The sequence below is a fragment of the Rhincodon typus genome, chromosome 1 (genome assembly GCF_021869965.1).
Source record: "Rhincodon typus isolate 14 chromosome 1, sRhiTyp1.1, whole genome shotgun sequence".
Taxonomy (NCBI): Eukaryota; Metazoa; Chordata; class Chondrichthyes; order Orectolobiformes; family Rhincodontidae; genus Rhincodon; species Rhincodon typus.
The window spans coordinates 11,186,903-11,202,431 of NC_063332.1; the positions used below are offsets into that span (position 1 = coordinate 11,186,903).

At 44.5% G+C, this 15,529-nt stretch overlaps 1 protein-coding gene across 1 annotated transcript in view; it reads right to left on the bottom strand.

The window, feature by feature from the left end:
- Nucleotides 1-15,529, bottom strand: part of c1h20orf27 (chromosome 1 C20orf27 homolog) — a 61,572-nt gene that overhangs the window by 42,950 nt on the left and 3,093 nt on the right. Inside the window, exon 2 of the mRNA XM_048595745.1 lies at nt 7,386-7,524. Within this exon, the coding sequence (XP_048451702.1) occupies nt 7,386-7,524 (139 nt within the window). The remainder of the gene's footprint in view (nt 1-7,385; nt 7,525-15,529) is intronic.

Sequence of the window (15,529 nt, forward strand, 5' to 3'; positions counted from 1 at the left end):
AAGGGTCTAGGCCCGAAACGTCAGCCTCTCTGCTCCTCTGATGCTGCTTGGCCTGCTGTGTTCATCCAGCTCTGCACCTTGTTGTCGAGAATTTGATACAGTTGATTTTGTTTACCCCTTACCCTGGACACCACCAGCTCCCCTCAAATTCACTGTGGCCAATTTTGGTCTCACTATAGGCAGTCTGGAAGACTTCAGCTAACTCAGCATGCCTTTGTCTTCTTACGGTCATTGACACACCACGCTCTGAGGGGACAAAAGTGAAGCATGGCTGGAAATCTGAGTCAAAAAATCAAGTACTGAAAATACTCAAATGACAAAAAAATCACTGAATTGAAATGTGTTTCTCTCTCCATGGAGACCATTTTTATTTCACCCGTTGGGAATACTTTGTAAAGCGTTGGACATTCTATACGAATCGCCCTCTGGCCTACTACCTCCCAAGGGCGTTCACATTCCCCCGGCTCCGGATTCGGGATTTCACTGCTCCCTCCGAACCTGTGCCTTCAAGTGCCAAAGCCCTCAGTGCTACAATTTCTTGTTCAATCCAATCTGCCTCTCTCCCATGCTCCAAAAGGCTGTGTCAAGGCTGTCCTCTCTGACCAAGTTTTCCCATCCTGACTCTGGCCCCTTTTCAATGTTTTTCATATAGAGAATGCAGCCGTTATGACTTGTCTTGGAACCTCTCCCAAAAGTTTTAAATGGCTGTTGTCGTGCTGAGTCTTTAAATCGAAGATTGTTCACATGTTGTGGGATTTCTAACGAGTAAAGATTTCTGCTGCTGCTGCCTGCAATGTTCCTGCAGATAACCTTTACAGGTGGAGCCACTAAGCTTTTAAAAATAGGCCGACAGGGCAATTTATCAGGACTTGAGCCAATCGCTAGGCCGTCTGTCTGTGATTGATCTGCAGTTTTGATCCATCGGTGAGTCAGATTATTAACATCAGCTCAATCCGTGGCTTGTTTTTTTTCAGAAAGACTCTTACGTTTTGAAGAAAACGAAAGCCTCTCTGAATTTTGCAAATGTGTAGAAGTAGTACAGCTGGAAGAAGGCCCTTAGTTTGAATGGCTGGCCTGAGGTTAGTGCACTGATCTCCACCACGTCACTCAAAGTCATTTGGGGGAACATTTCTTCCCCAGGCCTTAGCAGCGAAAGGTTGGCAAGACATTGTTTTGTTAATTTATGGGACATGGCGCCATTTGCTGGGCCAGCACTTATTGCCCTTGAGAAGGTGGTGATGAACTGCCTTCTTAAACTGCTCCAGTCCACTTGGCTGGCACCAAATCCACTCCCTCCTTACCAGTCACATTCCTCAGTCATTCCTATCCCTCCCAAACTCAGCAGGCTTTGTAAAATTCTGTTTTTCTCAGCTGGCTTCCTGTCTTGACCATCTCCTACACGATGAGCTTTGGAACTACGCCAACTGTTTTTCAAATAAACACATGGCTGTATTTCACTCCAATGTACATGAACCAGAAATTCAAAACAGCGAGTTTTTTTTTAAATTTCATACTCAATTATATGTATTTTTTTTAAAATTGGAGAATTGTTTAGGAGACTAGGTAAAGGAGACAGCCATTCGGCCCCTCAAGCTTGCTCATCATTCAATTAAATCACGGTTGATACAAGTCTACACTAAATAAAGAAGACACTCACCTTGTGGTGTTGTCGCCAGACTAGTATTCCAGAGAGTTTTGAGGACCTGGGCTCAAATCTCACCACAGCAGATGGTGGGATTTGAATTCAATAAAAATTTGGAATTTAAAAAAAAAATCATCTAACAATGACCAAAATGAAACCATCATTAATTGTTGTAAAATCCTGTCAGGTTTACAGGGCACTGGCAAAGTCACATTTTTGGAGGAGATGATGGCATCGATGGTGTCACTAAACTAGTAATCTAGATACACTGGCCAATGTTCTGTTAAATTCAATAAATAAAATTCTGTAGTTAAGGCCTAGTTTAATGATAATCATTGTCCATTGTCATAATATGGTTTACTAATATCCTTCAGGGAGGGAAACTGCCATTCTTACCTGGTCCAGCCTCTGGTGACTCCAGACCCACAGCAGTGTCTTAATTGCCCTTTGAAATGGCCTCGCAAGACATTCAGACATATCAACCACTAGAAAAGAATGAAACTGGAAGGGGCACCAGATATTGACTAAGGGACCAGAAAAAACAAACTGAAATATACCCTTCTTCCTTCAGTGTTGTTGGGTCAAAATCTAGGGACTCCTTCCCCAACACCATTGCTACTGCACCTATAGCACATACCTTGCATCGGTTCAAGAGACAGCTCATCACCACCTTCTCAAGGCCAACTAGGGACTGGGGAATAAGTGATAACAAGGTGTGGAACTGGATGAACACAGCAGGCCAAGCAGCATCAGAGGAGCAGGAAGGCTGACGTTTCGGGCTAGACCCTTCAGAAAACTACAGCCACTACCACTGGGGAATAAAGTGTTGGCCAGCCAGTGACACCGGTCTTTTTTTGCTTCAGTCACAGGACGTGGATATCACAGCCAGGTCAGTATTTATTAGCCATCCCTAATTGCCTAGAGGGCAGTCGAGAGTCAACAACATTGCTGAGAGTCTGGAGTTGCATGTAGGCCAGACCAGGTAAGGATGGCAGTTTCCTTCCCTAAAAAGGGAATGAGTCAACCAGATGGGTTTTTCTGACAATCGACACTGGATTCATGGTCATCAATAGACTCTTAATGCCAGATTTTTAATGACTTCAAATTCCACCAGCTGCTGTGGCGGGATTTGAACCCGGGTCCCCAGAACATTACCTGGGTCTCTGGATTAATAGTCTAGTGATAATACCACCAGGCCTCAACGAGCTAATAATTTAAATGAAAACTTCAACTACCTTTGCCTACTGTTACTCCTTATGCTTTAAACTAAAAATCTGCTAATCTCTACCTTGGAATTGAGGGAGGTTTCTGGAAACATGGCAGTGCATTTTTTGGTGTAAATCCCAAACAGCCTGGCTCCAATAGGATGGGGACATCCCCTTGTTCCTGATCCCTCCCAGAGGAAATACTGTCTCCGTGTCAACCTGATCAAATCATTTATCGAGTTTTAAACACCTCGCTTGGAATGCCTGTTGGACACTTGAGGGAGTTCGAGCCACAATTTGTTGCCAGCTGCCCTCAGAATGTAACCTCAGGGCCCCAGAGGACATTATGATTTATCCCAGTGCCCGGTACAGGAATCAGTCTGTGAAATAATTCTCTAACTGCAGTGCAGTGTCGAATCAAGGTCACCTCCAGAGACTTCACTTGCTGCCCAATACATTGCTTGACTTATTGGAAGCTGCCTCAATGTGGCTTTATTTTTAATTAATTCCGAACCTATCACGTTCGGGCTGGAGGCATAGCAGAATAACTGCTGTGCATTTTTGAGAGAGAGAGAGAGAGAGAGAGAGCGAGAGAGAGAGAGAGAGAGAGAGAGAGAGCGCGAGAGAGAGAGAATAAAATCTCGGGTACGATTTATGAGGTTTTAGCAAATATAAAATGGCGAATTCTAATCCTGCGTGTTTCAGACATGTGGCAAACGCAGCGATCATCAGACCAAATACAAAGGCAGCCTTGTTTAAAAGAGCAATAGGGACCAACTTGGCTAAATCCCGAGAATAGTGGATGCACAAGTAAAACCCCCAAATGGAGTAGAGTCAGTGGAATGAAATCTCCAATCTCCCATGGGTCTCATACAAAACAGCTTTGGGCCATTACCATGCCAGTGGAACAAGGCTGAAGCCTGAATTATATATCGTAAATCAGACAAGCTGCAAACACAAACTGAACATAAGCTTCTGCGTGTGCGTGTGAAGCGTGTGTGTCTCTCTCTCTGTGGCGGTGTGTGTGTCTCTGTGGCTGTGTGTCCGTACCAGGACTGCAGGCTGCTGGATCTCCAGTGGATTAAATCGCAAGTTCAGGATCACTGAGGATGCGGGTGATCTGGGGAGGCTGAGCTTATTGCAGCACCATTTCTACTCCTAACTCCCTTCCTGACACTGTGGGCTCACAAACATCAATTGATCGATCAATTTATTGTTGTTACATGCACAAAAGATAGTGAAAAGTATGGTTTTGCATGCATAACAGGCAGATCGTACTATACAAAGTGCATTAGAGTAGTAGAACAGAATGCAGAATACAGTGGTACAGCTGCAGAGAAAAAGATCAGAATTAACATTTGAGAGATCCGTTCAAAAGTCTGATAACAGCGGGGAAGAAGTTGTTCATGAATCTATTCGTACTGGTGTAGAAAAGTTTATATCTTCTGCCCAACAGAAGAGGGTTGAAGAGAGTATAACTGGGGTGGGAGGGGTCTTTGATTACGTTGGTTGCTTCCGAGGCAGTGGGAAGTATAGATGTGGGGATACAAGAAAATAGCTTATCTGATGGAGTTAATATCACATAACAGTTCAATTTGTTTCTGCTGCTAATACGATTATGTCACAAACAGTGTTGAACAGCTTATCTAAGCAAGTACACAACTACCACAAACCAAACCTGACTGATGTCAAAGGTTCAAGTCAAGTCAAGTGACTTACTCATGGAATATCATGTTGTAATTGGCTTATTGTGTTGCTAAGGCTTGAAGACGAAATACAAAATTAGATATCAGTGTTTTAAAAACGTAAGCCGAACCTAGAGTCGACGCAGTTACATGTTTATTCTTGGCAATCAGAATGTAACTGTCACTGCTCCTTAATAAACATCCTCAAATTTTTACCTATTGATGACTGCTTATTCTAAGAAGCAAAAAAAAGTATCCAACAGGTGGAGTCAATGGATGGAAGGCTGGTTTGCGTGACGGACTGGGTTGTGTTCACGACTAATTTCTTGCGGTCATGGGAAGAGCTGTCGCCACACCACGCATCCAGATAGCTGCAGCGTAGAAAGCGACCTATAAAAATTGGTAAGAGTCTTTGTGGACATGCCAAATTTCCTCAGCCTCCAGGAGGAAGTAGAGACATTAAAACCCCAGTCCTCAAGCCTTAGTCAGATGAAACGTTAAAACCTCAGCCCTGAGGTGGACCCATAAAACTATGCAGGCTGTGTTTTCAAAAGCCAGGCAGAAGCTCTGTGGCCGGGACCAAGAACTAAACTGGCATCCATTGCCAGCAGTTTAAGTCGAATCACAGAATAAGTAGCACAGTGCAGATAAGAATGAGTGTGTGTTTAGGGGCTGGAGATAACCTGCTCCAACATTCAGTAAGATCGTGGCTGATCTAATAGTGGCCTGAACACGTTCTTAACCATCCACGATATTCTGACTCCTTTGTAAGTCAAGGAACAATCAACATCTGCATTAAAGAACATTCAACGATCCCGTCTCCATTGCTGTCTGGGTAGAAAGTTCCACGGACCTTAGGGAAAATTAGTTTTCTTATCGGTCTTATTGTTGAACAGTGTCCCCTAGTTCTAGTCTCGCTAACCAGTAGCGACATCTATTAAGTATCCACCTTGTCAATTCCTCTCCAGCTTCTTCTGAAGAGTGGAGGACTTTACAGCACAAAAACGAGGCCTTTCAGCCCACTCTGTCTACACTAGTCAAACACCTCTACTCTAATCCTACTTTCCATCCTTGGACTGTAGTCTCCAAGTGAGTTCCAGATATCCACTGGCCAAATTTTTCTTTCCTCAAATTCCTTCCAAATCTTTTGTACCTTTCCTTAAAAACATAGCTCCCATTATTACTGACCGCTCTAAGGAGAGAAGTTTCTCCCGATTTACCCTGTCTATACCCCTCAGAATTTAGACTCTTGACAACCAAAATTAAATCAGGGATATACAGGAATGTCGAGTTGAGGTTAAAAATCAGGTCCAGCCATGATCTTACTGAATGATGGGCCAGGCTCGAAGGGCTGAGTGGCCTACATTGTTCCTTACGTTCATATGTTCACACCTTAGTGCCCTTTAATGAGATTCTCCCTCAGCCTTTTCCGCTTGAGGAAAAATAATTTCAGACTATCAAATCTCTCTTCATAACTGACTTACTCCAGCCCAGGCAACATCCTGGTGAGTCAGCTCTGCTCCCCCCTCCAGTACAATCACATCCTTCCTATAGAGAAGAGACCAGCACACAGTACTCCTGTTGCTACCGAATTAACATTATATACAGCTACACCATAAGCTCCTTGCTCTTGTTTTCAATGCCTTACCACTGATCATGAACTTGTGATGGTCCCAAACAATTTCACAATGAATCACTGAGTTGTACAGTATGGAAACAGACTCTGATTCACTTGTCTACGCCAACCAAACATTCCAAACTGACGAAGTCCCATTTGCCAGCATTTGGCCTTTTAAATTTGGTAATTGTACCAGCCTCCACCACTTTCTCTAGCAGCTCATTCCATACACGCACCACCCTCAGAATCCCTCGTGTGGAAACAGGCCCTTTGGCCCAACAAGTCCAAACCAACCCACAGCATCCCACCCAGACCCATCCCCTATAAACCAACCTAATCTACACATCCCTGAACACTACAGGCAATTTAGCATAGCCAATCCACCTACCTTGCACATGTTTGGACTGTGGGAGGAAACCGGAGCACCCAGAGGAAACCCACGCAGGTACGGGGAGAACATGCAAACTCCACACAGATAGTCGCCCGAGGGTGGAATCGAACCTGGGTCCCTGGCACTGTGAGGCAGCAGTGCTAACCACTGAACCACTGTGTCGCCCTCTGTGTGAAAAAGTTGCCCCTTAGATCTTTCTCCTCTATGCCCTCTAGTTTTGGACTCACCCACCCAGGAAAAAGACCTTCACCCTATCTACAGCCCTCATGATTTTATAAAAGTATATAAAAGGTCACCTCTCAACTTCCAAAGCTCCAGGGGAAAAAAGCCCCAGCCTAATCAGCCTCTCCTATAGCTCAAACCCTCCAGTCCTGGCAACATCCTTGCGAATCTTTTTTGCACCCTCTCAAGTTTAATAACATCTTTTCGATAGAAGGGTGACCAGAATTGTATGCAATATTCTAGAAGTGACCTCACCAAAGTCCTGTACAGCCGCAAACATGTCATCCCAACTCCTATACCCAATGTTTCTGACCAAATGAAAGCAAGCATGACTAGCACTTTTGGAATCCAAATGTGCTGCTTGGTACAAATATCTTATCTGTTTTCCGCACAGCACAGTCCCACTAACAGGAAACAGCAATTTGGTGTTGTTGATTAATCTGACAAGGTTGCCTCTGAAGTAGGTATCCAATTACCTTCTGTAAACTACTATTAATCTGGGTTTCCACCAGAGATTTTACAAACAAGTAATAACCATACAATGCAGAAGCTTTCCCTCATGTTGCCCAGAGTCCTTTTGCAAATCCCTCCCATTTCCCAATGACTTGGAAAGGGCTCTCACCTTCTGCTACTGGAGCAATGTCTATCAGCTTCAGATAAAGGTTAGCCAGGGGGACAGAGCGGGTCTCTTGCCGCAGGTTCTGGGAGACTGGCAGCAAAAACGTGATTTCATATCTGTGACTGATCTTCAAGAAACCAACCTGGAATGACAGAGAAACAGGAAGAATTTCAGAACAAACAAAAAAAAACAAACCAGCCCATTCTTAGCCTGATCTATCCCACAAACTTCTTGACTCCTAGTCCCTACACTTCCCAGAAACAATTTTTTAAAAATTTAAATCACAGGTTGTGGGTGCTACAGGCCAGGCCAGCATTTATTGCCCATCACTAATTGCCCAGAGGACAGATAAGAGTCAACCACATTGCAGTGGGTCTGGAGTCACACGTAGACCAGATAAGGACAGCAGATTTACGTCTTACCACCTTAGTGAACCAAATGGGTTTATTCAACAAACATGGTAAGAATATGGCTAATATTTGGCTAGTTCATTACAATTTTGTTTTATTGAATTCAAAATCCACCATCTGCCATGCTGGGCTTTGAACCCATATCCCCAGAACATCAAACCAAAAAAAGTCAGAGGCCAGACCAGGTAAGGACAGCAGATTTCCTTCCCCAAATGGGCATTAGCGAACCAAATGGGTTTTGCCCCAACAATCATCATGAGACTCTATTTCCTGATTTTTATTGAATTCAAATTCCATCTGCCGTGGCAGGATTTGAACTTGGGTCCCCAGAATCTACCTAGGTCTCCGAGTTAACAGTCCCTTAATAATACCACTCGGCCATCACCTCTTCTGTATTTATCCACTCCCCATTAACACTGTAGATGTCAATTTTCTCTGATGGAACAATATGAAATAGAATAAGTATAGCCAGGCCATTTGTTTTGGAAGGTGGGGAAAGAAATCAAGAAACACCTTTGCCACAAAAACATTATTGCAAATCAGCAACTCTTTTGTTCTCAACTAGTTGAGGGTCAACTGCAGGTCTCCAATTTGGGATCAATAGATATTTGATAGTTTCCACATGAAAGGAAATAGAGCCGAGGTGGGTTAGTGTGATCTGACACTCAGTCCAATGATCCCAATGAATGGCAGAACATCCCCAAAAACGCAGAATATGCCTGCCACTCATTCCCATGTTTGCAATCGGTGAGATAATTACACCTGATCGCCCTCTCACTCTCATCTTGCTCATTTTCAGTCTGAGCTGTGTAACATCAAAATTTTGGATGGTGACAAAAGAAAGAAAGAAAGATGTGCATTTGCTAATAATCCCACATGTCATAAGACAGAAGCAGAAGTAGGTCATTTAGCCCATAGAGTCTGTCAAATCATGATTGATCTGATAATCCTCGACAGCACTTTCCTGCCTTAGCCCATCACCCTAGAATTCCTAATAAAAACCAAAAGAACTGCAGATGCTGTAAATCAGGAACAAAAACCGAAGTTGCTGGTAAAGCTCAGCAGGTCTGGCAGCATCTGTGAAGAAAAATCAGAGTTAACATTTCGGATTTGGTGACCCTTCCGTTAACTCGTATTTTTTCTCTTCACAGATGCTGCCAGACCTACTGAGCTTTACCAGCTACTTCTGTTTTTGACCGTGGATTTCCTGACTGATTAACAAGCTGTCTAGCGCAGCATTGAATATATCGCCTCGACAGCCCTTTAAAAAGGTAAAGAATTCCACAGATTCATGACTCTCAGGGGAAAAAAGAAATCTTCTCATCTCTTAAATGGTCAGCCCCTTATTCTGAGATTGCACCCTCTAATTCCAGACTCTCTCGCAAGTCTCAAGCAACAAAACCTGGATTTTACAGTTAGAAGAGAAGGAAGGAGGTTTACTCTGATCTCAGAGAAAGCTGCCTGCAACGATCTTGTGATCTCTCGGATATAGTTTACAAAGTTTAAATCAAGCACCAGGTCAAGAGGATCTCTTGGCGTGCAGCAACAGTGATGCCATTTGAGAAGGAGCCAATCCCTTTAAGCATTCACGCGGGCAGGAGTTCAGAACATCACACCCTTCACTTGCAATCTAATTATAAAATGAATTGTTTTATTTTAAAATTAAAAAAGGACAGCTAACTTTTAGAAGGGCCTATAGGTATGTGAGCTTTTCTGTTTAACATCAGAATGGAGAAACCTAAGATTCCAGAAATATAGAATGAGTTATTTCGGGATCAGTGAAGTTTTGTTTTAATGATTATGAAGTTGGCAGGCTGCTTAAATCCCAGTTTACACATTATGCTGCAAGGTGCGACTATTATGAGACGTGTTCAGCAAGACTCAGTGTTAGGACTGGATGTTCTCAGAAATTCCTCGACTTCCCAAGGATGACCCTCTATATGTGCCTTCTCGATTCACACAATGTTTCCACTGCCTTTCTGGTAAAACAGTTTGAAAGACTGAAAAAAAAAAAAAAAAAGGTCAAGAAAAAAAATTTGCCTCTTGGTTTTAAATGAGAAACCCCCTAGTTCCAAATTCTCTCAGAACAGAAGATATCCTCTCTGCATCCACACTGACAAGAGGTCCCTCAGGTCTTACGTTTCATTTAAGTAATCTCTTACTCCTTTAAGCTAGAGCAGATACAAGGCTTCCCTAGCAACATTCTTTCATAAGATAACACTCCCATTTCCAGGTATTAGTCTAATAAACCTTCTCTAGATTGCTCCACCAATTTTACATCCTTCTTTCAAGGAGGAAGGCCAATACTCCAGGTTTTATTCTTTATTCTTAAAATGGGAATGTGGGCATCACTGGCAAGCACAACATTTTGTGGTTGGTTGGATCGCTGAGCTGGTTCGTTGTTTTTCCGCAGACGTTTCATTAGCCTGCTGGGTCATCATCATCAGTGTAGCCTCCGATCAAGCACAGTTGTGTTTTCCCACCTGTTATTTGAAATCTGGAGTCCACTGAGTTGGATTACCTCACTTCCGGTTTTCCTTTGCAGTGGAGTGTATATGGGGTCGAGCTCTATGTGTTTGTTGATAGCTTTCTTCGTGGAGTACCAGGCTTCTAGGAATTCCCGTGTTTGTCTTTGCTTTGCTTGTCCCAGTCGAATTGGTGGTTCTCCTTATCCACATGGATAGAGATGAGCAAGTATTGGTCGGGTCTTTTTGTAGCCAATTGACGTTCGTATACCCTTGTTGGTAATTTCCTTCCTGTTTGTCCAATGTAGTGTCTTTCACAGTCTCTGCCACCAAACAAAAACCAGAAAGAACTGCCGATGCTGTAAATCAGAAACAAAAACAGAAGTTGCTGGAAAAGCTCAGCAGGTCTGGCAGCATCCGTGAAGAAAAAACAAAAAAACAAAAATCAGAGTTTTCTGATGAAGGGTCTAGGCCCGAAACGTCAGCCTCTCTGCTCCTATGATGCTGCTTGGCCTGCTGTGTTCATCCAGCCCTGCACTTTGTTGTCTCGGATTCTCCAGCATCTGCAGTTCCTACTGAGTCTAATGTTTCGGGTCTGGTTCCGAGGAAGGGCCACCGGAACCGAAACGTTAACTGTGATTTTGTTGTTTTCTTCACAGATGCTGCCAGACCTGCTGAGCTTTTCCAGCAACTTTCTGTTTTTGTCCCTCTACTCCTGCTCTCCTCTCCTTTGGAATTCTACTCTTTACTAATTCTTTCGTGGGATGTGGGTGTCGCTGACTGAGCCAGTACCTATTGGCTGTCCCTAATTACCCTCAAGGGGGTGATGGTGGTGCTTTGCCTTCTTGAAACACAGCAGTTCTTGGGGTGTAGACCCAAGCACGTTGCTGTTAAGCCAGCACTTCCTACTAAAATCAATCACTTCAAATCATCCAGACCTGGCTTTACATAACCAAATCAACAAATTTACACGATGCTTCATTCAATCTCTCCAGCCCAAAGCACTTCACAGACAGCATACAGGGATGTCATTCGGCCCTATAAAGACAATGCTGGCTCCTTGCTGAGCGATCCAATGAGACTCGGCTGAAATACATTATTAGTGGACAGACATGATCAGTCACTATTTTGCAAGCCTTAAAATCGTTGTGCAGGCAACAGTGAAGGAGAGGACGCCAAATTGGCTCGCCTTCAAAATCACGAGCGGGCTGGCTACAGTAGATAGGGTGGAGCTGTTTCCACAAGTAAAAGAAACAGGAACGAGACGGCAGAGATTTAAACTGATGTGCAAACGAAGCAAGGGTGATGGGAGGGGAAAAAAAAACCCTTTTCACACAGTGAGTACAGTCATACAGATATACAGCATGGAAACAGACCCTTCAGTCCAACTTGTCCACACTGACCAGATAGCCTAAATTAATCTAGTCCCATTTGCCAGCATTTGGCCCATATCCCTCTAAACCCTTCCTACTCATATACCCAGCCAGGTGTCTTTTAAACACTAATTGTACCAGCCTTCACCACTTCGTCTGGCAGCTCATTCCATTAGTTAGAGTGTGGAGCTCACTGTCTGGAACATGTGATGGAGGCAGGTTTAACAGAGGCATTGGAGAAAGCATCGGATTTTTGTGGATAAAAGTGGTGTGCAGGGACATTGGCACTCAGTAATTGAGCTGGTGCATGCACTATGGGTCAGCTTTCGCTCGGTAATAATTTGGATTCTGTACAACTTTCGAAGGTGACGGATCAGAACCCTGGAAAAACTTGCTAAACTTCTCCGAGCGAGAGAGCGAGAGAGCGAGAGAGCGAGAGAGTGCACGAGACATAGTCACATAGCATGGAAACAGATCCCCCAGTCCAATCAATCCATGCCAACTGAACTAGTACCGTGTGCCTGCACTTGGCCCATACCCCTCCAAACATTTCTTATTGATAAATTTAAAATGTGTTTTAAACATTGTATTTATATCTGTATCCACCACTTTCTCGGACAGTTCATTCCACACACAAACCACACTGAGCTGTTAGAGTTACCCCTCACTTCTTTAAAATATTTCTCTTCTTACCTTAAAAGTATGCCTCCTATCTTGAAATCCACAGCCCTGGGGGAAAAGAGCTTTGCTATTCACCTTCTCTTTGCTCCTCATGATTTTATAAACCTCTACAAAAAGGTTACCCCTCAGCCTCCTACGCTCCAAGGGAAAATGTTCCAGCCGATACAGCCCCTCCTTATAACTCAAACACTCCATTTCTGGCATCACCCTGGTAAATCTTTACTGAACTCTCTAGCTTAAAAAAATTCCTTCCTCTCACAGGGCAACGAAAACTGCACACAGTACTCCAGAAGAGGCCTCACTAACCTCCTGCGCAACCTCGACATGAAGTCTCAACTCCTATATTCAAAAAGATTGGAACAATGAAGACAAGTGTGCCAAATGCCTTCTTAATCACCCTCTCTACATGTGACACAAACTTCAAAGAATTATGTAGCTGAACCCCTAGGTCTCTGTTCTACAGCACTGCCCAGGGCTCTACTTTTAGTTGAACAAGTCCTGCCCTTGTTTGCTATACCAAAATGCAATACCTTGCATTTATCCAAATTAAACTCTATCTGACACTCCTCGGGAGCGTGACTGAGAGCGCGCAAAAAAAAAAAAAAAAAAAACTGATAGTGGTTTAACGTTTACCCTTCTGAAGAAGGGTCACTGGACCTGAAATGTTAACTCTGCTTTCTCTCCACAGATCCTGCCAGACCTACACAGCTTTTCCAACAATTTCTGGTTTTGATTATGAATAAATAGGTCCTTGTCTGATGGGTGGAGTCTCACCGGGATTTCAGCCTTTTACAACTTACGCCAATGAATGACTTAGCTAAGGGGCACGAAGGCACAGTAGCTAAACGTGCAGATCTCACAAAAATAGACGGGATGGTGTGTCATGAAAAGAACATCCACAAACGGCTGCAAACTCGCTCCGAGGTTAAGAGAGAACGGGCTAAAAATCTCTGTCAGGTGGAATGTGATTTGCAAAATCGTAAAAATTGTTTATTCAGCCAGAAAGAATTAAAGAGCATTAAACAAACAGACGAGTAGAGAATCAAAATGCAGAGGGTTCCATGTGTTCCAATGGATAAGTCATATGACATTAGTATTCAGATAGAGTACACACTGAAGACAGCTAATGGCAAGGCTATCGTTTCTCATTACCATAATTAAACATAAAAGCAACAGTGTCATGCTTCATGTCTTGAATATGGTGTGTAGTTTTGGTCTCCTTACTTAAAAATTCATAGAATCCCTACAGCATGGAAACAGGCCCTTCAGCCCAACAAGTCCCATGGACCCTCAGGAACATCCCACCCAGACCCATCCCCCTATAACCCACCTAATCTACCTGAACACCATGGGCAGTTTAGCATGGCCAATCCACCTAGCCTGCACATCTTTTTAAGACTGTGGAAGGAAAGCAGAGCACCCGAAGGAAACCCACACAGACACGGGGAGAATGTGCAAACGAGCATCACGGTGGCTCAGTCGTTAGCACTGCTGCCTCACAGCACCAGGGACTCCGGTTCGATTCCACCCTCGGGTGACTGTAGGTGTGGAGTTTGCACTGGTGGATTGGCCATGTTAAGTTGCTCATAGCATCCAGGAGTGTGCAGGCTACTTAGATTAACCATGGGAAATGCAGGGTTACAGGGATGAACTGGGGTGGGGGGTGCTGTGTCTGGGTGAGATGGTCTTCAGAGGGCCGGTGTGGACATGATGTGTTGAATATATACAATTTTACACCTGTAGGGATTCCAAGATTAAGAGCACAGGTTTGACAGACCGAGTTTGGAGGGGTCAGTGGTGATACGAAGAAGAGAAGAGACCTTGAAGGACCTCAACAAGTTCAAATGTGGAAAGGACATTTCTTCTTGTGAATAGCTCAGAACAAGAGGGAGCTGCTTTTAAAATTCAGAGCCTCTGTTTTAAAAAGGCAGAGAGAAGGAGATAATAGTGTGGAGCTGGAGGAACACAGCAGGCCAGGCAGCATCAGAGGAGCAGGAAAGCTGACGTTTCAGGTCAGGACCCTTTTTCAGAAATGGGGAGGGGGAAGTGAGCTGGGAAATAAAGAGAGGGCTGGGGAAGCACTCCCCACACTCCACACCAGCCCCACCACCTTTCCCTGCAACCACAGGAAATGCTACACCTGCCCCTACACCTCCATCCCAGACCCCAAGAAAACCTTCCACATTAAACAGATGTTCACCTGCACATCTGCTAACGTGGTACATTGCAGCTGCTGCTCCCCGATGTGGCCTCTTCTACATCGGGGAGACCAAGCGGAGGCTCGGAGACCGCTTTGTAGAGCGCCTGCGCTCAGTCCGCTGCAAACGACAACACCTTCCAGTCATAACCACTCCCCCTCCCACTCCCTGGACAACATGTCCATCCTGGGCCTCCTCCAGTGCCACAACGACACCACCCAGAAACTGGAGGAGCAGCACCTCATATTCCGCCTTGGGAACCTACAACCCAATGGTCTCAATGTGGACTTTACTACTTTCAGAATCTCCCCACCCCCAGCCTCATCCCACGACCAACCCTCCCTCTCATCCCCGCCTCCTTGACCTATCCGTCTTCTCTCCCACCTATCCACTCCTCCCACCTCACTGACCAACCCCCACCACTGCCTACCTGTACTTACCCATCACCATCCCACCTACCTTCCCCAGCCTGACCCCCCCACCCTCTTTATTTCCCAGCTCCCTTCCCCCTCCCCCATTTCTGAAGAAGGGTCCTGACCCAAAACGTCAGCTTTCCTGCTCCTCCGATGCTGCCTGGCCTGCTGTGTTCCTCCAGCTCCACACCGTGTTATCGCGGACTCCAGCATCAGCAGTTCTTACTATCGCATAGAGGAGGAGATTTCATTTTCCCCCCCGCCTCGGAGTGCTGTATGACTTTGGAACTCTCTACCTCATGGCAGTGGAGTTGCGATTATTGAATATTCTTAAAATGGAGCTATGCAGGACCATTAGTAGGCCATTCAGCTCATTGAGAGTTCAAAGATTCTTGTCAGTCAAGGGAATCAGAGGTTAAATCGGGGTAAATGGAAAGCGTGGAATTCAAAATACAAATAAGATAAGTGAATATAGTGTGGAATGACGCAGTAGAATCAAGGGGCCAATGGCCTATGTCTGCTCCAATTCATCAGCTTGCAAACAATCCAATCTGGTCTTAAGGATAAGAAGGTGCAGGGCTGGATGAACACAGCAGGCCAAGCAGTA